This window comes from Chlamydotis macqueenii, chromosome 1 (genome assembly GCF_036417535.1).
Source record: "Chlamydotis macqueenii isolate bChlMac1 chromosome 1, bChlMac1.mat, whole genome shotgun sequence".
Classification (NCBI taxonomy): Eukaryota; Metazoa; Chordata; class Aves; order Otidiformes; family Otididae; genus Chlamydotis; species Chlamydotis macqueenii.
Genome location: NC_141556.1, coordinates 189,389,151 through 189,412,006, shown reverse-complemented (window position 1 = coordinate 189,412,006; position 22,856 = coordinate 189,389,151). Strand labels below are relative to the sequence as shown.

The following is a 22,856-nucleotide window of genomic DNA, read 5'->3' as shown; positions in this document are numbered from 1 at the left end:
TCAGTCTGGTCCATGGCTGGGCTTCTGTCATTGGGCAGCATCACTGCTTGTTAACTGCCTGTTGGATTGGGGCTGCCTCCTTCAAAAGTAAGCTGCACCATCCTCTTGAATCTTCAGATCTACCACAGGACAGTGAGGGATGCATACACTTTATAACATGCAAATTTTATGCTGTATTAATTTTCAATCCATTTTATAGTGTCTAGCATTCCATTCTGCTGGACGCGTTGTCTCATCCCGTTACTCAGTGAAATCACCGATTCCTCTTGCCGAAGACAACTTCTATGAATAAAGGCTTTCTAAATGCTCCGGTTCCCAAAGTTGCTGGTAATCAGACTGAGGCCTACAGCTTTGCAAGGCCAGTCATTCAGAGGTAAAAATAAGAGACAACAAAGGAAAGAGCTCTTAAATCAGAAATATCTTTATTAACAGTAAAACACAAGACGTGAATAATCCCTTTTACAATAGAATAATTCCAGCCAAAGAAAATGGAGTGTGTTAAAAAGTGTATTTCTCAAACATCAGACTAAATATGATGACTTCAGAATGCCTCAAATCAGATGCAGCAGGAGGAATGCTTGTGAAAATGTCCACTCCATTAGCAGTTGTTATATTTTTCTTGATATGACAGGGCATGAGATAGGGTATTCTGGGGCTGACTGGAGGACTCTGAGCTGCCCTGATCTCTCAGGTTCCTGAAACTAAGTATGTCTGATATTTTTCATTCTCAAGAGGCAATAATCCAAGTAGCAATTTTTTTTTATAGTGATCTACACTGTTTTACAGAATATCACTAACTGTGAATAATACTTTCTTCTGGATAGTGCAGACGTTTTGCCTTGATTCTGAGGGAAAAGAGGGCAGAATTGTTCATAGGCAGAAGTGACACTATTAAATCTTTATGCATGATTCAAGGTTATTTTCTGCACCAGACTGTGATAGCTTGTACTTAACAAAAGAAACCAACACCCTGTTCAAATCCACCATTTTGGCCCTTGACTGTATAGAACTTTGCAACCTTTTGGCTTCATCGATCCACACAAAAAGGCCTGTTGCTTCATTTGTCTCACTTCTCAGCCCAATTTATATCACAGGCGATACTGAGATGAGATATTAAATTGCTAACACTGAATTATCTGCAGAAAGTACACAGTGGTACATTTAACTTGTACTTAGTATCATAAATAATTAAAAACTGCTTGAGTGAGCAAAGAAAATTTATCTGAATGTGCATTATCTCTGCTGATCAATATGTTTGTTACCTTGCTCTCTTGTTTATATAGCATCTCATGGACCTAACTGTGAATTAATAAGACTTAACACACACTTTAGCATCAAAAAAACACACTGAAACATGATGTGCTCACTACTGTAAAAGTGCAAAGGGTCAGACTTTACCAAGTTTTTTCTAGCCTTACTTTCCTGATGAGGTCTGCATTTAAAATTATTAAGTGGTTGGTCTATTTCTTCCTATGCTATTCATATGCAATATTATTTGAATATTAACATGGAATATAAAATAGCAGCATCCATGGATAATAAAAACACTATGACTGAAGTTCTAAAAACTGTTCACAATTAGCTGCAAACGTTCGCATTGGCTGTGATGGAAGAGTAGCTGACTCTGGAGGACGTAGTGGTTATGTTTACCTTGCATAAGAGACATGGCCTGCAACTTAAAAATTCATTATCTGTGCAGGCACCAAGTTGGCAAGCATGGCCCAGGTGCAAGTGGAGGCATCCTCTTGATAGGACTCTCATACGCCTCACCTCCCTTGCAGGAAAGCACAGCATCAGAATGGCGATATAATGTAAGGCACGCCCGGGCAAGCTGTTTGGGAAGCCCTGGGCTGAATAGGTAACAGGATCCCTGCTGCTCCTGGCCACTCTGGAGCTTCCTATGAGTAGATGATTGGTACAAACCAAAGGCTGTGTTTTGTGCTGGTGCACAACATGCAGAAGTGTCTGTCTGCACTAGAGACACAAAGTGATTTCTCTCTGCTGAAAAAAAGATTAAATGCCCACTCAGGCTTTCTGTGCCTTGCAGAAAGGTATGTTAGGAAGAAGCGCTGTTTCAGTGACTGCAATGAAGCCTCCAGGTTGAGAAGCTTTTAATTCACAGATCTAAGGTCTCATATAATCTCTCTCCCTGCTGCAAGATGGGACCAACTGTTTTCTGATGGTGACCTGACCATTTAGTTGCTCTCAGGGAAGGACACTTGTCCATTTTCAGTTATTGTTATAAATGTTATTCCATAGTCAGGAGTCTCTTGTGAAGGCTCCTACTGATTCTGTCTTCTTCAGGCACTGCAGTTTTCCACCTATGCATCAAGTGAGTTGCTTTGTTGCAGTTCCCAGGTAGACTCTCTATATAATGCTTGTCTTTCAGTCATGCAGTTTCTGTTCAGACTGCAGTTTTCTCTGGGGAGCGCACACTGGATGTGCTTACAGTCCTTGAATGGCTGTGTGTATAGGAAGCACCAGATCAAGGACTGTGGTACTTCAAGCTACTTCTAAAACAAGTCTTGCTGGTTAGTTTAGATGTGAATGTAAAAAGTTCTAGTGAACAGAATGGCTGACCAAGCACGTGCTGCCTTCACACCTCCTGTGATGACCACTGAGCGTATCCGGTCATATGCTCCCTCCTCCCTGGTCCCTTCATCCTCTCAATGCACGTCTGGCTACAGAAACCATCCATGAACCAGAAGTCTTCTAAAAATCTTCTTGGCCCATCAGTGGACTTTTCACTCATGCAGAAGAGCTTGGATTCAGATGTTCAAGTAGCAGCCCGCTCTCCAGGCTTCTCCAGAGCAAGGAGCTCTTGCCTTTGGCTTGGAGAGCACATGGGACGTGTTACGTCCAGTACACTTCTGATGATATAAATCTATAGTCTGGGCAGCACTTCTCAACTTTGAAAAATGGTATTTAATTACTCTACCCTATGACTCACTAATCTTTCTTTGTTGTGTTTGGTTTTGGTTTTACTAAGTTAGGTTATGGGGAGCCGGAGGGAGAGGTAAATAGTACAGAGGATGAAACGTTTCTTTCTTGTGCTGAGCACCATGTAGTGCTCAAGTATTCCTGAAAGCCATAGCTGCACTAGAGAAGTCTCTAATGAACCAAAAAAACTGGCCATGTACTTGAGACCCCTTCAAAGTTACTAAATTAATTCAAGCTTCTTTATAAATCATTTCCATCCAGCCAAGAAGCAAATCGTCCCTGCCCAAGCTGCCTCTGTAAATCCAGCTGTTTGTGCAACTCTTCAGTTGCTGGTGAGACTTTCTGATTCATAGAGCTTACAGAAGAAGGTGAGTATTGTGAGCCAGGAAGATTAGATAAAGTTACAGTCACAAATGCCTGATTTTCCACATTTTAAGAGTTATGTGGTAGAGATTATATTTACACTGAGAGATGTTTACAGTGTTGATTGCATACTGATGGAACATTAATACCTCGTAACTCTGTCCTCCACTGAACTCATGCAGAAATAGCTGAGGATAAACATACTTCATCCTAAAACTGTCTCTGCAGACAGAGGGCTCCTCCCTGTTGCATCCAGTTACTGAATCTCTGCACAGCCCCACAAGATAATGTAAATTGGAAGAGATCTCTGCAGGGCATCAAGTCTGACGCCCTGCGCAAGGCAGGGACCACTTGGAGAAGGCTGCTCAGAGCAGTGAAAAGTCTTGACATGGTACCTACTGGAGACATAGAAGGAATTTCCTCAATTCAGCTGATGTTACCTGGGGCTACAATTCCTCTTCATGTTGCCGATACATTATCCTTCTGACTGAGCATAGCAAAACATTAAATACTCATGAGGAGAAAATACACTTGTGGTGTAGCTTCTGATGGGAAGGCAAAGCACATGCTACACTCCTGAATGCTGCAGCCACTGCTATACTGTACCTGATCAGCTGTTAGAGTACAAGGTTACGGGACTGAGCTGTCAGAGCAGCAGTGCCACTGAATGGCTCCAGGCAGTCAGTCTGCCACATTTGCTTCCGTCACCTCTGGATGCAAATGGCACATAAATACTGGTGCTACTGAAGAACTGCCAGCAATTAAGCAGTCATCTTCTCTCGGCTACTTAATAGGAAAACAAGTGGTCTACGTACCATGATGAATGTGTTTTATGCCACTGCCCAATCAAACTCCCACCATTGCCTACTGATGCACGCTGCTTCTCCACAGAAACTTCCAAGAGGGCTGGAATTGTTGATGGCTTTTAAAAAAATCTGCCTTCAACTGAGTAATCTCACTGTAAGTGGTTTTAAATCTCTCAGGAAGCCTGTCTCCAAAGCTTGAGGATTAATGAGTGCATTTAAAGGCTTTAAACTGACTACAGGTTGATAGATTCATGAAGTCCTTTCAGCAGAAAACACGTCCTTCCCAAATGAGGAGACATTAAGGAGAGATACAAAGTTACAATGCTGTGAATTATAAGAAACCTGAATTTTTAACTGATCTCAATCACATAGTAGAGAAGCCTGTAAGAGAGATTTTGCTCAAAAAGAAAGGGAAATAAATTGTTTATTTGCCTTATTTTTTAATCACTGCATCTGGGCAGGGATCATCTTCCTATTTACTTTTTTGCCTTGTCCAGTGTTACCACTTCTCCCTCACGATGTCAGCTCTCCCCTTCTCTTGGGAAGGAGCTGTCAGCTGCTGTGTGTTTGCACAGCGTCTCATACAGTGGACTGAGCCCCTAGAGGCCATCAAAATAGGAAAGAGTTTGCACAGTGATACCAGCCATCCCAAATGCTCACAACTCTGAGATGGCTGCTGGCTTTGACTGCCCAGAATCGGGTGCTTCGATCAAACTTTCAGCAAATAGTTAAATTTGCTGAAATTTATCTCATCCTAATGCAGACATATTTAAATAGGTCAGAAGAATCATGCTGCAGAAATGCCTCTCTACTTACTAGTAAGGGAATATTAAGGGCATGCGTGGACTGCTCTGAAACCAAATCGTATTTGTATGAGGATTGCTATAGAAGTAGACATACAGGAAAGGAAAAACTGCTCCGAATTTACCAACTTCCACTTAAACACCACAGATGCTTACTGAGCAAGCATGGTTAATAGGCTGGGAAAGCCATCGCATTTCCCCTAGGGCCCACCTCACCTTGGGTCCAATGTAGCAGCCTGCATTTGAGCTGGTGACCCTGAGTTCCCCTTACACTCAATGGGAAGACAGAAGCAAGCTCAGAGCGCAATGTATTTCACCTGTTTGAGATACCTGCCTTGCAATGAAGCGAGTGATGCCCCAGAAGAACCTGCTTCTCTTTACTGGCCACCCAATTTTCCTCTGCAGCATTGGCAGGAAACTGGGTTCTGGAGCCACCCGAGAGCAGGTGTATCCCAGAAAAACCCTCTTTGCTCTCTGCAAGGAAGATGCCAATGCTGGGAATGTCTAAAAACAACCCCTAGGCTTCTCTCTATATTAGGAAGAAAGGAGATTTCAGCCTAAAAGGCATGGAAGAATCTAGTATAAATGACAGAGCTAGATCCTGGACAGGGAGGTGATTTTTCTCTGTCCTTAGCTGCTAAGAAAACAAAGGGGATAAGCAACATGAAGAGCACTGAAAAAAATACTGAAGAAAGGGTGCAATAAGCACGCTAAAAAACCGCGTTATCAGTACCTCGGTACAGTGACAATGACAGAGCTGAGGAAAATGTCTTCTTCCAAGCTGCCCTCTCTGGTCTGCTAAACAGGAAATGGCACATGTACAATTTCTGTGTAACATTATTATTGGATTTCATTGCTGCAGGAGACCGTGAAGCTTCTCCTATTCCACAATGACACTGCTGATGTCAAATGATGACAGAACAGCGTTCTTCGCATATATAAATTCCCAATACAACTTGCTATTACTGCTCAAGTTTAATAATCATTTATCCTTCTGTGTCCTACCAATGCTGCAGACAGCTCAACGAAGTAACTCTTACTGTTTACTGGTTCCTTTGCTCTGTGGATAATTATCACCCTGAAACATGTATTACATAGTATCTGAAAGACATGGAAAGTCTTTCCACTGAATGTTATTTGGCTTGCATATATGATGTAGCTGAACATTTCAGGCATCCTCTTCTAATTTTGCAGTACACTGTGTAGCACCAGATATTGTGCGAGAAGAAAAGAAGCATTCTGTAAAACATGTTTTTTCTCAGGATACTTCTGGTGTGTTAGGAGGAGTGAGACTGGAGAAGTTATCACTCTTTCTGAACCTTGAGGAAAAACAATTTTCAGTGGACTGTTATGCCTGGAAAGAAAGAATCCTCTGGCCTTTCAGCAAGGTAATGGGGACCATCAAAATGTAACAAGTTTCACCTGCCTCCTCAGAAAAGGTTACCAAGTGTTACATGTAAGGCCGGCTCTGTGGATGAGAATAAGGGCAATAGGCTTCCTTGCTTACAGAAGGACCATAGACAAGGAGCTTTGAAAAAAGGTTCTGCATGTAGATTAATTCTTCACTTATTCGTGGCTTACACTGCCTCGCCATCCTCTACAGGCAAGGCAAAAGCACTGCAAATGATGAAACCTGTATCTAAGACGAGAAACCATCCATAGGGATGTACGAAGTGAGTGGCAGGGAAGCCCTCTCTGTCAAACCCGAGCGTTGCAGTCAGATCCTGAGGACTAGTCCAGCACAGGGATGGACGCGGCTGACTCCCACATCCTTCCAATTGCATCCTGTGAGCGCGGGGCTTCCTGTTCGCAGCACAGAGACTATCCAAAGATGAATGATAAAGTAAATACTCGGTTCTTCAGTGCACACTTCACTTCCCTTTTCTGAATCACAGCTCAAGTCCCTTTTAGGCGTACCCTTGATATCAGCACAGTAGTCTAACTACAGACAGTCCTAACTTTAAAACAAACTACATCAATACTGTATAATGGATAGAATTCCGTTTACATGCCGGATACATATGCAAGTATGTATGTACTTCGCAAAAAAGCACTGAAGTTAATTAGTTTTTAAACTTACAGGCATCTATTTCAAATTTTCTTTCTTTTTTTCCTTAGGAGCTTGTTGCTTTTCAGTGCAGCTGTACCGTACGCTGCTGTGTTAACAGCATCAGACTACTCGATGTGTTCAGAATGTTCTGATAAGGCTCCAGTGCTGAACGCGTCCCGAGGGCTCTCTCCTCCTGCCAAATCCTAGGGGAGACAGGGGTGCTTCAGCTCTTCAGAGGATCTATTGTCCCATCATGCTTTGCAGTAGGGAGACAGACTGCAATTGCAGTTTAGTCCTTCAGTTCACTGGATAAGTCATCTCTACACAGAAGTCCTGTTCACCACCTAAGGTCCTCTTTTAGACCTGAAATTAGGATGTAAAATGGATATAAATGGTGCAGAGATCTGACTTTGGTTGCCTGCAGAGGGGTGAATTTCACCTACTAGGAACAGCTACAGCCAGGTTTCTGAATCCGTGTGAAAGTGCTGAGAATTCTCACCGTTTACTGGCTTGGCTGGGGAATGAAGATGCTCACAGGAAATGTTTGACACTTTTGCAGGAATTTGGCTTATTTTGTACTAGAGAACAGATATGCTATACCTGAATTTCTAAACTTGCTGTACTGGCATCAGAGTAACTAGAAACCACAAAACGTAGCATGAAAAAAAAAAAGAGTAGACAATGTATAGATATATTTACATCTACATACATCTACATATAGAAACTTCTGTTCACTGGAAATCTTATAAGCCACTGCCTGCAATAGCATCCATCCTAAGGGGATTCTAGAGATGATTCTTAAGAGACTGAGGAGATGGGGTTATGGGGTGAGCCCATCTGTGTCAGCACCTTATCCAGCCATTGCAATGGTCCATGCAGGTGGATCTCAATCCAGCAGGGCGTGCTTGTAACGTCTTGGCGATGATACTCTGCTCCCCAGCCCTATAAAAGCATCAAAGCACCAAAAAGTGAGGTTTGTTTTTTTTTTTACAAAAAAAAAAAAACATTAAATCACAACTCCAGTGCTAACAGTCTAACACAACTACAGGTTGTACCCAAGTTCCCGAGATTTAATGCTTTGTCCTAGGGATCATTTTCCCTGGAAACTTTGCTCCTTTTTAAGGTTATTGTTATCATAGTTATCAGGGACCCCATACTATTAAATTAATAATGCTCAGTCACACTTCCAGCTGCTGAGACTAACTGGCATGGAGAGACCTGTTTCCGAGCTTGGCTGCTTGCAAACAGCCCATGGGGAATGGTCCCTGCTGTTCGCACCCCAGACAAAAGTCTGCCGGACTGCTGTCTGGCACAGATGAAAAGCAGGCCAGGCCCTGTCATAACACTTTAACAGGAACTGAGAATGTTCCTGGGTACTGCTTCGTTTATCAGTACAGACCCATCCTACGAGTCTGAGACTCCAGAAGTTCTAGGTATTCATCTGAACCTCTGGAAATTTCCAGCAAGGTGCTGATGTACCATACCTAACCTATGTATAGACATTTTCCATAGGTTTTCTATTCCTTGAATATGTCCTCTTTTCCCACGGGAGTCCTGGCTGTCTGCTGTGGGAAGTCCTGCAGTAATTTCTCCAGCTCTTGTAGGCACAAGATAAGGGATATGGAGCGTCTGATGGAAGATGGGGATGCAGTGCCGGCAGGGAGAAAAAAGAGCCAGAAGTCCCTGCGCCTCAGGCAGGCACAGTATCTGCTCGTTAGGCAGGCAGCTTGATTTCACAGCAACACAAGACATCCAAGTCACAGCCCAAAGTCTCAAAGCTCACCGGCTGTCTCACTGCCAGAACTGAACTCAGATTTCCACAGGGCAATGAGCAAAACACAGTCCCACTACAAGATAAGGCTCTTTATTTGTGGGCTGCTGATCAGAGAAGCTGGGCCTTCCTTACCATTATGTTAGTCAGGTGTATTGTTAAGCTTGTGATGAGAGAAGGACACGGAGGTATATAAAGATTAATGTCTGCCAAAGGTACCTAAGCTGTAGAGTGCTGAATAACTGAGACACCCCTCCTATGAGGACAGGCTGAGAGAGTTGGGGCTGTTCAGTCTAGAGAAGAGGAGGCTCTAGGGAGACCTTATAGCAGCCTTCCAATACCTAAAGGAAGCTTATAAGAAAGATGGGGAGAAACTTCAGCAGGGCCTGTTGTGATAGGATGAGGGGTAATGGTTTTAAAACAAAAGGAGGTAGATTCAGACTAGCTATAAGGAAGAAATTTTTTACACTGAGGGTGGTGGAACACTGGAACAGGTTGCCCAGAGAGGTGGTGGGTGCCCCATCCCTGGAAACATTCAAGGCCAGGTTAGATGGGGCTCTGAGCAACCTGGTCTGGTTGGAGATGCCCCTGCTTCTTGCAGGGGGATTGGATTAGACAGCCTTTAAAGGTCCCTTCCAACCCAAACCATCCTATGATTCTAACTGAGGCTGCTACTACCCAGTTCTCTAGACAATCAGCTGCAAAATTAGGATCAACACCAAAACCAGATGCCATAATAAATGATGCGGATAAAATCCATTTCTACTTAATGAAGAAAAAGGGGGCAGAGAGCAGAAGAGTAAGACGGATCCACCAAAGCCCAAAGAGTACATTTAATCAGGTGGCATTTTTCTGACCTGCAGAGCGTTTATCAGGCTAGAAAGGGCCGGCGTTCACAGGCATCTCAGATTTATGTTCTGGAAACATTTGCATAAAATGTTGCTCTTCAGATCAGCACAGCCAAGCTTCTGAGTTTGTGAAGTCTGAAGTACCCAGGTGCAGTGAAGATACCCGGCTGCAGTAAAGATACCCAGCCGGAACAGCAACTGTCAGAGGAGTTGGTAGTGCACCTCTACTGACTGTCAGGATGGAAAATCCAGGGGAATAGGAATTATAGGCTGCAAGCACAACCTGCCCAAGCCGGAGAAGCCAGGCAGCACGTGCAGGCAGCTGGCCACCTCCCTCAGCGGGTAACTCTCAAAACACTCACAGTTGCCTTCCCCAGTCCAGCTGCCAGCTGGAGCTTCCAGCAGGGGAAATGCCAAGAGGACAGGACACCATGCGCCTCCCATAAATCTCTGCTATGCTGCAGGTAGCCTTCATCTGTGAGGATGAAATGAACCCAGAGGTGGAGCTCTCTTAACAAGGGAATAAAATAAGAATAACTTGCAAAGCTGTGGTGGTGTTTTGCAGAGATGGTGGGAAGAGGGTACTGATCCCCCATAAGAAGACCAGAAATGTGCCTTCCAGCACAGAGGAGATCAGCCAAGGATTCCTGCTGCTCTTGCCAGCCCTTCCCACCTCCTGTGGGCAACAGCTCTCTCCAGCCTGGGGTCCAGCCACATCCCAGAGCACTGAGCTGCCTCATGCTAGGGAGCACAGTGAAGTCTGCTGCCTCATCCTCTTAGCCCCAAGACCTAGGGAAATGTGGGAGGGAAAGCTCTGGGTTCAAACTTTGCCTCGGAGAAACTCTTCATCTCTCCACTTTGTGCGTCAGCTGCCTCATCTGTGGAGAGGGGGAAACAGCCATCGTGCTTTGGCACTCAGCAGATGGAAACTGCTGTCTGCTCTCACTTACACTTGCCTCAGGGTTGAGCTCCTCCCAGCTGCTCCACAGGCACACAAAGAGTATGACAGAGGATAGTCCCTTCAAGCTGCCTCTCTCCCATGTTGTCCCTTCAAGCTGCCTCTCTCCCATGTTGTGCCTCCAGAAGATAATACAGTCCTGGCAAGTTTCTCATACCTTGGTCTCCACCCATCTCTGCTTCCAGCTGGTAGCTCAAGCAGTGGTGGGGTGAGAGGCAGGGTCTCCAGCCCTTTAGCTCTGCTTGCCCTGTGGGCTGTATATGACCTGCACCTGGGGGCTCCTGGTGTGTGGTTCTGACAAACAACATGCTCCTCTGTGCACAGCATACTCAACACCCAGGGGGCATTCCTGTCCCCAGATTGAACATATTGGGGCTCACACTTTGGGAGAGAATTTGAGAAGACTGAGTACAGAAAAGGGTTTTTACAGACCAGGAAGGAAGAACCTAGATGAGATTTGCATAGCCATTTTCCAAAGGTCATGGGAAAGGGTTCAAAATAACTCCTTGCACTGGTCTTCTGGTGCCTGAGGCACTACAGTGGCTGCTATTGTTTCAACAAAGCAAGGTGATAATATGGCAGCAGCGTTATTTAGTGCATCAGCACCACCATTTCTGCTGCCATGCTGGGTATGGAGGCAGATAACACATCAAAGAGACTGCCCCTGAGTTGCTGAGATAATGAAAATATTGCGTAACTGGCTACACTGCCTTTACAAACAACATGCCCATTCACGTCTTGCATTAAAGAAAATGCTGTTTGTTGGGTTTTTTGCTTTCTTTTTTTTTTTTCCTAATGCTTGTGTGTGAACAAGATGTCAGTTCCTTCCCAAGAAAAAAGCAACAGGTCACAGCCAGAGAGATTTTGTTGTGAGCTCGTGGGAAAAGTTACAGGGCACTCTTAATGCTCTCAGAGAGTTAAGGAGATGGGTCCCCATGGATGGCTGGAAAGAGTCAAAAGCAGAAAACTTTGTGGGACTTAATTAATCTGCTTTGTAGAACTTAAGGGAACTGGGCCCAAGCCTCAAGCAGTAGTATCTTAGATGCGAATTCAATCAATCATCAGCTTGATTCAGTCATTTGTACAGAACCAAATCTGCAAGACCAAGAGACATACTCAAGCCACTTCTGGTACCTAGCAGGACCAACTTGCTTCTAATGGTGCAGCTTCTCTACTTTGCAGGCTGAACATTGCTGCCAGCTCTCCCTAGCAGCACTATAGGCAGTCAGTCTAGCACATCTGTAAACAGCCTTGAAATTACTCACCATTCTCTGGGGTTTAGATGCTACAACAGGCAACTTAGTAAATCCTAAGCACTAAAAGGAGTGAAAAGATCTTCTGGTGAGAAGGCCATTCAGAAGATGTAAGAAACTCCTACAAAGACTGATATATCGCACACAGAGCAGTCAGACTGCCAAGTTCAGATATGAAAGACATGGAAACAGTAATGGCTTTGGTGGTCTACTGTTTCTTCCAAATAACAGGGGGAAGGTCAGATGTTCTTCTGGGTTTTGTATTCTGCTTGCAAGAAGCCCTTCTGGTAGTGTGGCTGGCCAGAGTGAATGTCATCAGAAATGAAGACAATCTCTTGCCAGGGATCAGACAGGTGGCAAACAACAATTCCCAGCAAGCTCAGTGAAGGCTGAAGGAGGACCCAGTGTTTCTTGACTGAGACCATATATACCAGGTGATAGTAATGGTGAGATTGTAAAATAGTCTAGAGACATAGGGACATTCTTTTCAGATCTATGGCTCTACCAAGCTCTATTGCAAGCCAGTAATGACAGGAGAGATCACAACTGCCTAAGATATGTGCTACAACATTTACATGCTGCTAAGCGCTTCTGAGTTGAGCTCTTTAGGCAATCAATGAGGAAATATCATCATTCCATCTCTGCTTATTTTCCACGAAAAGCCTATGGAATATCTAATTTTTGGAATCTAAGAAATTTCCAAGTTAACCAGAAAAGCTATTGATTATAAGCACCTAGAATTTTAAGGCAGTACTGGAAAACAGGCAGTAGGAATTGCTATTTGTGAGCTGGGTGTCTAAATCCCCACTTGGGAAGAATTTGATGATGGCTAGTTTTGCACCAAAGCTAGTAAGTGATGGGATTTGCTCTTTCAGAAATGCAAGAGAAAACAAAGAATCCTTACTTTAACAAAGCTCATTCGAATCGTACACATCTTGGTCAGCTCATAGACCACTTCAAAACCATGATTGACTGACTGGGCAAGCAGCTGGGCGAAGAGCTGGTTGTTGAAGATCTTGAGGCTGCAGCCACTGGGGATCTTGCAGACAGTGGCTGGGTGGAAACCATGCTGATAATTACAGTTGCGGCTTTGCACAAAAATACTGCTGTCACTGACACATTCAGCATAAACTTCCCCACCAACGTAGTAAAGATGAACACCTAGAAAAAGAAAAAAACCCCTGTATTATTTCTCTGTTGTTCACAACACACTTTATACCAGTAATTCTTTAACTATTTTACTGGTGTGGGTATACAAGCCCAGGATTATTCCAAGCTCAGTGCCTACACATTGACTTTTAAAAACAGTAAACTGTGTGCCTATCTATGTATTTGTGCAATGGATCCACCAGCTTTAAGAGGAAATTGTCATAAACACTATTTGGAGGTACTGGTCTTGGAGAAAAACGTCTTGGCATGTGATGTTCTGCCTCGTCTCTTGGTGAAGATTGGTTTACTTCTTTAAACCAACAGCACAGTACTTAATGACACAGACACGCACATACATACACACACATATACATGTCAAACATATGTCAAGCATGTACAAAGCATAGATCAAAACTGTCAGAGAACTGACAAATCTGTTACGCATTACACATCTAAATCTGTTTTCACAGTTGAACACACACATGCTGACCAAGACCCACTTCACTGCATGCTGTTTTTTACTACAGGATCCTATCATCTCATGCAGTTCAAACATAGCATGGTGTGTATTTAAAATAGCTTTTATTTATTTTCCTTTATCCATCACAGCTCCATCAGAGCCATGTATTTGTATTTACATGATGTGATTTACTCATGAGAACCTGTTCAAAGTGACCTTTAGGGAGAAAATTACTGATTTCCTTCTGGACTTCCCAGTGCCCAAGTGACTTATCAACACTAACTCTCAAATTTTTACCGTGCCTTGGGGAAATTAAGATGGAAGCATTTCTATCCATTAAAAGACTCTGGTCCCCCCAGGATGTTTGCTTGCATTAAAATATACCTAAATAGGTGAGAGAATTTATCTTAGCCCAATTCAGCAACCTTACAGTTAGGGGTCTTGTGTAAGCTAATTGTGTAGATGACTCCTCTAGTTGACAGATGATGAGAAGCACTGTGACCAGATGATTCACTCCATCCGCTATGGAGTGCAGGCTTACAGCCAGCTTAAACTGATGGAAGCCTGTGTAGAAGCTGAAAAAGCTCTCTCATTCCCTGCCCTTGCTGCTTCTTCCCACACCTGCTTTCATACTGGCAGCAGTGGCTGGGGACTGAGCAGCCATCCAGAACTGAACCAGCCAATAAACTTAAAAACAAACAAAACAAAAGAATCTCACTATTTGCAGTGAGAGCTTCATCAGTGGAAGGGTGGCAATGGGGACCCAGACTGCTTAAATGTGAACATGAAACCACACCCTGAAGGGACCCGAGTCATCCTGTGAAGATGCTTAGACATTCATCCTTCCCATGGCTAGGATTAGGTGAGATGAACCCTTCCCACAGCTAAGAGAGGTGGAAGAACTCAGTTCTTTGTTCTCATAAAAACCACCACTAAATAAAAATGAAGTCCTCCTCTCTATTCCCAGGTATGGCATTCAAACCCTTACAAACAAATGCCCGTGTTCACAGAGTCTCAGTGGACTGCCTGTGAAGCTAGCGATAACTACGTTTTAATAATTCAGTTGTAATTAGTTTTATTCCTGTTGTCTTTCACACAAAAAAGACTGGTTACATATTCCCAGTCTGTTCATCATTCTGTGGTCATGACAGCAAGGGGCAGCAGCACATCCTTAGGACAAAAACAGCTTCTAAACAGAAGTGGGAAAGGCTCGAGGAAAAGCAGGTTGAGTGGGAAAGGAATCTGGGAAAAATATGCTCTCCCATGGACTTCCAGAGTGACTCAGACGGGAACCTTGAAGTCTGTCTTCAAGCCATCACTTGACTTTTACTTCTATGCACCCACGAGCTCTCAAATTAGACGTGATGGGGTGGGGGGGGGCAGGGGGGGAGAGGTGTGGCTCAGAGCACACACTAGTATTGCACTGGGAACACGGGTGAGATGACAGCTCCATGAGACCAGTCGACCAGTCGTCAGCTCCAGTCCAACTCCACCAGGCATGATGGGGTGCTGCATGTCGTGACTGCTATTACTTGACCTGTGTTTCCTTTCCCTTCTCTGGAAGATGGATTAAAGGGAAGGACTGAAAACATGAAGGTCCTAAGTGACCTTGATGGAGGCCATACAACTTTCTGAAATAAACAGGTAGAGTGAGAACACAGGGTAGGGAGAGAAGAATAAGGACATAAATGTTCACCACATTTCAAATCTTCAGGTGTGGCTACTGATTTAGGGTGACCACACTTCTGGGTGCTAAGGTGATAAATTTTAAAGACTGGATTTTTGGAGTATATTGAGTAATCCAGCTTCTGAAAAAAAATGAATGCTTTCAAAGGCATCGCCCAAACTGCGTACTACAATAACAAAACCACTAAAGTCACTTCTGAAAGCGGAGGCTACAATTTTCTTTTTCCTTGTGGACTTTTTAAAAGCAATAAATACAGCAGTAATGAAATGTCAGTGCGTATTTCCACTCTTCTGGTATTCATCTGCCAGAGATGAATACAAGCACCCTCAAGGAAGCCAAGCAGCTGAATATGTATTTGTAGAAGACCAAATCAAGGGTCCATATGTTTTAGTGGGATGTCATTGCTCTCTGCAGAAACTGGAAATCCAGCAGTCTCCAAGCATACACATCTTTTTGACACTGATCAGAAGTCCCCTTTTTGTCCTTGAAGTCTGACTGCTGAAACAGGTCCAATTGCTAGTAGGTGTTGCATTGTGTTCTGGATTGTTTTTAGCTTTGATGTGGTATTTCCAGGAAACCATTTCATGCTGATACAGTAGATGACAATTCAATCACATATCCTTATCCTACTGAGCTAATCTTGTTTACTCACTCTTTTTTCTCCCCTGTTAACATGTGACAATTGTATCCATTTCAGTAGCTTTCATCTGTCCAGCGTGCCTCTGAACTACACACTTTTGGAGCTGCCCTGTGCTCCTCTGCAGGCCTGTACTGGTGCCACCTCTCTTCCACTTGAACATGTTTTTTTAAGATTTGCATAAACAGGGAAGAGCAGTAAAATTGAGGATCTCTGATATACTAAGCTCCTCTCTAGGCAACCTGCTCCCTTCCCTTGGGCAGATTCCTAGTGTAAGACTTTAAAAGACTTTTAATCAACAAATACAGATCTTCAGATTTGAATGGATGAGGACCATTAGCATTTACCTCATTTTCTTTATGTTCTGTCTCTTCCTCATTTTGGGCAGAAAGTCCCAGGATGTAACATCTTCAAATGACAGCTTTGACTGGGATCTTTCGTCATTCTTCTTTTAGGGCCGGGCTCAGCTTTGATCTACACCCCTCTGACAGCTTATGCTGTTAGAGAAGCTTTGCTTTACTTTCTAAGTAAGTTAGACCTAGATGTAAAACTCATTTCCACCCCTCATAACAAACTACTATGACAGACACTTGTAGCATCACACTGGCTTCACACTGTGCATCTGTAACACAAATGCTTTCCCTTTCGGAGAAAAGTGCAAGAGCTACGTACAAGATCTCCTGCACTAGCCCTCAGGTTCACTGTTGTTTGTAAAAACTATGTCACATTTCTCTCGGAGCTTCCTCATATTCAGTCATTCAACACTAGACCATCAAGAGCAAATTAAAATACTGCTCTAGGCCTGGGAAATGAGGTGAAGTTGACAAGATAATAGGAGTGGAACAATTAGAGTTAATTAGTCCAGTGGGAAATCCATTCCCAGGCAGCTACTGGTGAGAGGCTGGGTTGGCAAGATAATGAGTCTAGACTGGATATACCAGAACAGGCAGCGCTTCATCTGCACAGAGAAGTGTCCGGTACATGGCTTCTGACTCACTGCCACAAACAACAGTAAGTTCTGAGAGAATACCAGGCCCTACACAGCCCTAGTGAGCTGGGGTAGAGTGTGTGCAGCCACGCAAGTCCAGGTATGGTCTCGTACTTGTCACCAGTAGCATATGATCCTGCATGCACAGGGTATATGTATACCACAAGTGGAACATACAAGGAGAACTGCTGGAGGGAAAATCCAAGACTTAGTTTTACTGGTGAGAAGTGGAAAGGCAGGGAATCAGACTGGTAGCGGGGGAAAAAGCTACAAAGGCAACACTGGTAGAGTTCTTCAGCTAAATAATTCAACTACTAAGTGTTTCATCCATCTCTCTCTGTTATTTGGTGGTAGGAGAACCAGCCCTGAGGCACCAGCAATTATCCTTTTAGTGGCATTTCAATGGCAATATTCCCAGTTGCCAGAAGCTCTAATAAATAAAATGAAAATACATACTGCTAAATTAGAACACACAACTATAAACAACATTTTTCTCTTCGCTGGCCAAGTAAATAGCTTTTGTAAGGAGCTACTCTGCTGACTGTTATCCAGTCAGAAAAGAATCAGCTGCATTTCTTCTATTTCAAGAGCAACCTCAGAGCTTTGGTTTTAAAACAAAAACATCTGACAAATCAGCTAGGTTTGTTAATGCAATGCACAGTTCTTTCAAGCTCTGAATATTCCCAACAAGAAGGGATTTCCTCTTACCTTTTCCTATGTGTCTCCTGGTGTTTTCTATAGTAGAGTTGCGGTTTACATTTGAGAGCAGTCCTAGGCAGAACCTGTTTTTGTTATTTGAGGGATCTGTAAATCCATCTATGAGGATACTTCGAGAGGAAGCCTGGAAAGTCTCCCCTACCCGGTTGTTGAGTTCATAGTAGGCAACTGAGCACCAGTGCTGGGGTTCCTCATAGCAAACAGGACGAAAGTCTGTAGGAAATAAAATTAATCAGCTGCTCAGGCCTCAGTAATATTTTTTAAACAATCATTCTGTTTTCTTTCCTCCCTGTCACTCCCACCCCTCTGGCTCTTCATCTAAAACAGTCACTTTTGTCAGGCTTTATCTCAACAGCAGCTTCTGTTTCTTCTTAATTTTATGACTGAAGCCCCAAACATGCAAAGGGCTGGTAACCAGCTTAACTCTAAGCCTCTGAGGAGTCCCATTTGTTCTTAAAAGCGATAACTTCACTGCATTAAATTAAGCACACGCTGACATTCCTTGCTGAACCAGGGTCCAATCCCTGCACTGAAAATAGTAAGGGATACATCTGCTCTGCACACCAGCAGGAGCTAGGGATGACAGATGGGCTCAAAGCAAGTCAAAACTGAGCCAAGCCTTCAGCCTAATACCAAACTCTGAAGTTCAGAAGTAATCAATCACTCCCCTATTTTTTTGCATGCTTTAGGGCTTTCCACTTCCATGTGGGACCATAAGCAGACCATGTCAGCAAGGTAATTTCTTTTGGATCTACTCACACCCAGGTTTTCTAACTTAGAGACAGAGAAAGACTCAAAAATGTAATAGAATCTCTGAGCCTCATTCGTCCTACAGGAATTAGTGGGAAACCTTATCCTGCCTGCCTACCATAGGCATTTGAGACCCCCCGCCCCCAGAGCACCTCTGTGCATAACCGCTAATAAACTTTCTACTAATATTCACTAGGGCGGTGACCAGGGATGGTAAAGAGATTAAAGTACCTCAACAATTTATTCAAAAGTATAAGGCTATGACAACTAGTTATTATCTAGCCATTCTGTGTACCCATCTGTAATTAGCACTATCACCCTCAACTTCCTTCTGTTCCAGTTCTGTGATACATACATGTTCCTCTCTGTTTCAGAAGGCTGGCATTGTTTTTTTAACATGCATGTGTGTGCACACTGCTCAGTCCTCATGCCATAAAGAACATTTGTTTAGGACTACAATATGCTGGACTAAAAGAACAACGGTGCTTTTTCCTTTGCAGCAGCAGGAAGCCAAAGGAAAACCCAGCAGAGGAACTCCATTTCACCTTGCTGCTCTACAGCAATGCCCTTGGAATGGCAGAGGCATCACCTGCCACTACTAGTCTGGAGGTAGCAGAGACCATGATGGAGAGGTCATGAAGTTGCTCTGAGTGGAGCAAGGAGGATCCCAGACCCTTCTACTCTGACCACCCATGCCCTCTTCCTCTAAAGCATTCTTATAAGGACACAGAGTTTGGCCTTCTGTAAAAATCTCTTCGTACTTTGCTAGAACATGTCATTTTCTTTTCTAGCCAGTCATTAATGTAACATTAATACAAAGATGGCAGTAAGAACGGTCCCAGCCACAGGACTTTAAAGTACTTGAAACCCAGAACTGAGGGTGATAAAGAAATCAATTCTGATACCGATAGCGTTCTTGTGTGTTACATGGCCTCACCATCCTTGATTTGATATCTCTGTCTTTACAATGTAGATAACACTGTTTGCTTTCCTTAACAGCTTTCTAATTGTAATAGCTCATGGATGCAAATAAGGTCTAAACTCTGTAACTTTGCACATAATTCAATGAATTCTTAAATCAACCTATTCTGCTAGCTAATGGATGGGTCTAGTACAAATCTTACTGCAAAACTGTCTGAATCCTATTATAATAGATCACTGAACCTTCTTATCCAAATAACAATTTTTTTACTTAGCAGTTTTTCTTTGAAGAATAGTACAAAAGGTTATTTACTTTCAGCTTCTCCATCGGCAGATTTACCTCCATTGGGCAAAGACAGTACTAGTTGACTTTCAGCTATTGCATCCATTGACCGCCCATTGTGGCTTCCTGGAGGTTCTCTTGTATGGTAAGGCGGGGGTGGAGTTTCCACTGTTAGAGAGAAGGAAAGAAAGAAAAGATACCTAAATCAATACATCGATAAACTCTCCCTGGCTTTTCCTGGTGAATACTTAACACTTCTTCAGCACTGTTCAGCTAGAGAAGGGCAGGAAACAGAGCACAAATCTGAACCTGACCTCCCTTCCATCTCCAGATTAAGACCATTACATGTTCAGGGAGGACAGGAAGGAAGGGCTGTAATGTTGGACATGCTGCACCTGAAAGAGAGAGGCATAGTCACAACAGTGCCTCGGGCCTAGACTGGTGTCCAGTCGAGCTCTCTGTTAACACCAGTTGTTACCTAAGAAAGTAACACAGTTTGATCCTTCAGTTCCAGACTTCTCTCGCAAATGTAAAACTTGAAGACGATGATTTAAGAGCAGAAGCTAACTTTTAATTGATCCTCCAGGAGAGAGCTCTCTTTCTTCACAGGCTATAAAAAAGCATCTGGAAAGTCTTTACACTCTAAAATCAGACTTGGCAAAACTCCCTCCAGATTTTTTCTTTTTACCTCTGTCCTACAAGGGAAGGCTGACCCTCTCCTGGTGTGTTCAGTCTCCCATCAAAGAGCAACAGATGTGACAAAAAATTATGGAGAAAAAGTATCAAATCACAACCTGCCTAGCTCCTGATTTGTTTCATTTATGGCACACTAAGCTAGAAAACAAAAGGTGACTCTAGAATGAAGGCTTTACAAAGCCAAGGAAAAACAGACTTCATTTTCATATTAGAAAATACCGACATTCACTGCGTAAGCACTAAAAGCATGTAGTGTTATTCATTTGAACATGGAAACTCCGTGGGCTTATAAGTAAATTATAGCCATATACAAACTTGCAGGATTAAGGGTCACTTTAAGAAGACCAGGGTTTAACTTGATTCCAGGTTGAAATTTCCACTTGTGTTCGGGGCCTGTTGGCTGGCCCTCAAAACAGAGCAACTTCACCAAGGGTGGGTAAATGTGGACTGTCTCATAAGACAACCATTGAATCTTCTAAATAGTGCTCAGGAATGTTACTGTATTGAAGCACTGTTCAGGATTTAGGAATTTCATACACTATATGATATTTCTAACATATACATGACATAACCTTCCCACAGAATATGCAACAAGCTAGAACAGTAAAACAAAATCAAAAAAGAGGGGAAGAGAATACAAGTAACAGAAAGGAATGTAATGTGGTTATACGGGTATTTTTGATGTCTACACCTACGCTAGTCACCATAAGCTCTCCTTATAGCCACTGAAGAAAAACAGGCACCTGTAGACACAGTGCATCTCAGCTACTTTAGACATATATCTTAAGAGGCAACGAATCTTGTTCTAGGAGTGCCTGGTTTTCTCCAGTGATTACAGAGAGAGTATACACAAGTGCACGAGATGCAGAAATTTGCATTGTTGACATCTATATTTGGTCACACCAATCCCACTCAAGGTTCTTGATGTTACTCTAGTTTGCTTTAGACAATAGTCTTCCATCCCTGATTGTTACACAGGCAAATTATGTTTGTCAGCATGTCGTGTGCTGTGATATACTGAAGCTCAGGTTGAGCCACTTCCATTTTTAAGTAGCTTTGCAAGGTCTCAAGTTCAGTTAAATGCATGAGTCAGTCATTACATAGTTGGAATGGGCTTGATTTAACTGTCAGGACCAGCTCCACTGAGTCCGGGTTGGTTACACAGATGGGAGAAGATAAACAAGTTGTACCACTTGCTGAAATGTTTCGATGTTGCTACATATGATGTAATCTGAAGTACAGATCTAGAGAAGAAATGAAAGAATGTCTATTCAATGAATTGAGAGTGAAGGAAAAATATCACACTGTGTTGAAAGTGTCCAGCTTAAAAGGAAATTCAAATATTACAAATACTTTGTAAAACTAAACACTTTTCTTGCACTTAAAATCAAAAGAGGCATATAATTAAGGATGTGAATTTAAATGCTTTGTAGTTGAGACATCATTAAAACATTAAGCTACAAGATTCTGACCTGAATTCATCCTTGTGATAAAGCTGAGATCATTGAAACTATTTGAGGGTTACAGCAAAGTGAAGAAATCTGATATTTTGATATTAAAGCTAGCTCTCAGCTGTGTTGCATGACACCTTCTTGGTACATTTAACAGCAAAAGCATTATGTAATGAGAGCTGTACTAAGTAAGGAGTTCGCAATGCAAACAATCTGAGTGACATAACACTGCCAACCCCAGAACAGTGGAGCTGATGAAACACCTTCCAAAGTCATCGGAATTTGCGTGGTGGCTTCACCAGTGTTGGGCCAGATTGTTAAACACCTTAATTTCCTGAAGTTTATACAGTCAGCGGGATCACTATGCATTAAAAAAATATTTCTGCGTACCAATTTCCCCATTTTATCCTGTCTTTCTTGATGGCGTTTCTAAAGGTCCCCACCCTGACCATCTCTATTAGAGGCACCTAACTTAGCTGCTGCAAGTACTCTTTTCCATGGATTGTATCAAAAGCTTGGATGGGCAGCTTTAGGGAGAAGGTGGCCTGGCATATGTGCTCCTGTCCTCAACTTTACCCTTACAGTAGTCATGAAGTCTCATCCAGGCACTTCTACGAGTGGGATGACTACAACTCTTAGTCCTTTGAGTATCTGTCAGAAGGACTGGGAGACAAAACTGAGACAGTCACAAGAAATCACGTACCAAACCCATCCTGTCTGACAGTTCAACTTGTAGCTACAGCCTGAGGGGAGCACACAGAATTGGCATCTGACCCCGGGCCCTGGCAAGAACCTTGACTGCCTCTGTCAGGATGTCTGAAAGGTCATTCTTACCCATGAGCTGATAGGGACTTCCTGGTCCAGAAGAGCTTCCTGGTGAGTTGGGGTAGCTGATGCTGTTAGGCGACTGGGAGAACATGTGGCTGGGTGATGACGGAAAAGGGGTGCAAGGAGGATGCTGGAAAGAATCAGGATAGGTGGCATTGTGTGGCATCAGTGGCTCACTGTGCAGAGAAGTGTTTCGAAACTTGGCAAGGAGGCTGAGGTGAGGGTTAAACTCGCTGTGTCTTGGAACGAGTACAGGAGGTAGGACTGAAAATAAAAACAAGAACAGAAAAAAATCTGGTTAAAACTGCACTCTTGAAAGCGTATCTCTTTGTAAATTAAAAAGAGGCATATTCCATGTGGCCCTAATATTGCTATCTATACACAAGTCATTAAAGAGCAACAAACCTGTCCAGAAACAAGAATCAAAAGCTGATTCTTGGACCGTTTTTTTCTGAGATTTGCAGCCAGCTGCAGCAATTCCATATGCAAAACACATA

At 43.1% G+C, this 22,856-nt stretch overlaps 1 protein-coding gene across 3 annotated transcripts in view; it reads right to left on the bottom strand.

Annotated features, from left to right (window-relative positions):
* Positions 1-4,950: 4,950 nt before the first annotated feature.
* The window catches only part of SMAD9 (SMAD family member 9), a 40,526-nt gene continuing 22,620 nt past the window's right edge, over positions 4,951-22,856 (bottom strand). For all 3 annotated transcript variants that reach the window (XM_086771961.1, XM_086771963.1, XM_086771962.1), the window contains 5 exons: positions 22,366-22,623; positions 19,415-19,552; positions 17,422-17,643; positions 12,697-12,953; positions 4,951-7,904 (listed from right to left, as the gene is read on the bottom strand). In XM_086771961.1, the coding sequence (XP_086628087.1) occupies positions 7,761-7,904; positions 12,697-12,953; positions 17,422-17,643; positions 19,415-19,552; positions 22,366-22,623 (1,019 nt within the window). In that variant the 3' untranslated portion in view covers positions 4,951-7,760. The remainder of the gene's footprint in view (positions 7,905-12,696; positions 12,954-17,421; positions 17,644-19,414; positions 19,553-22,365; positions 22,624-22,856) is intronic.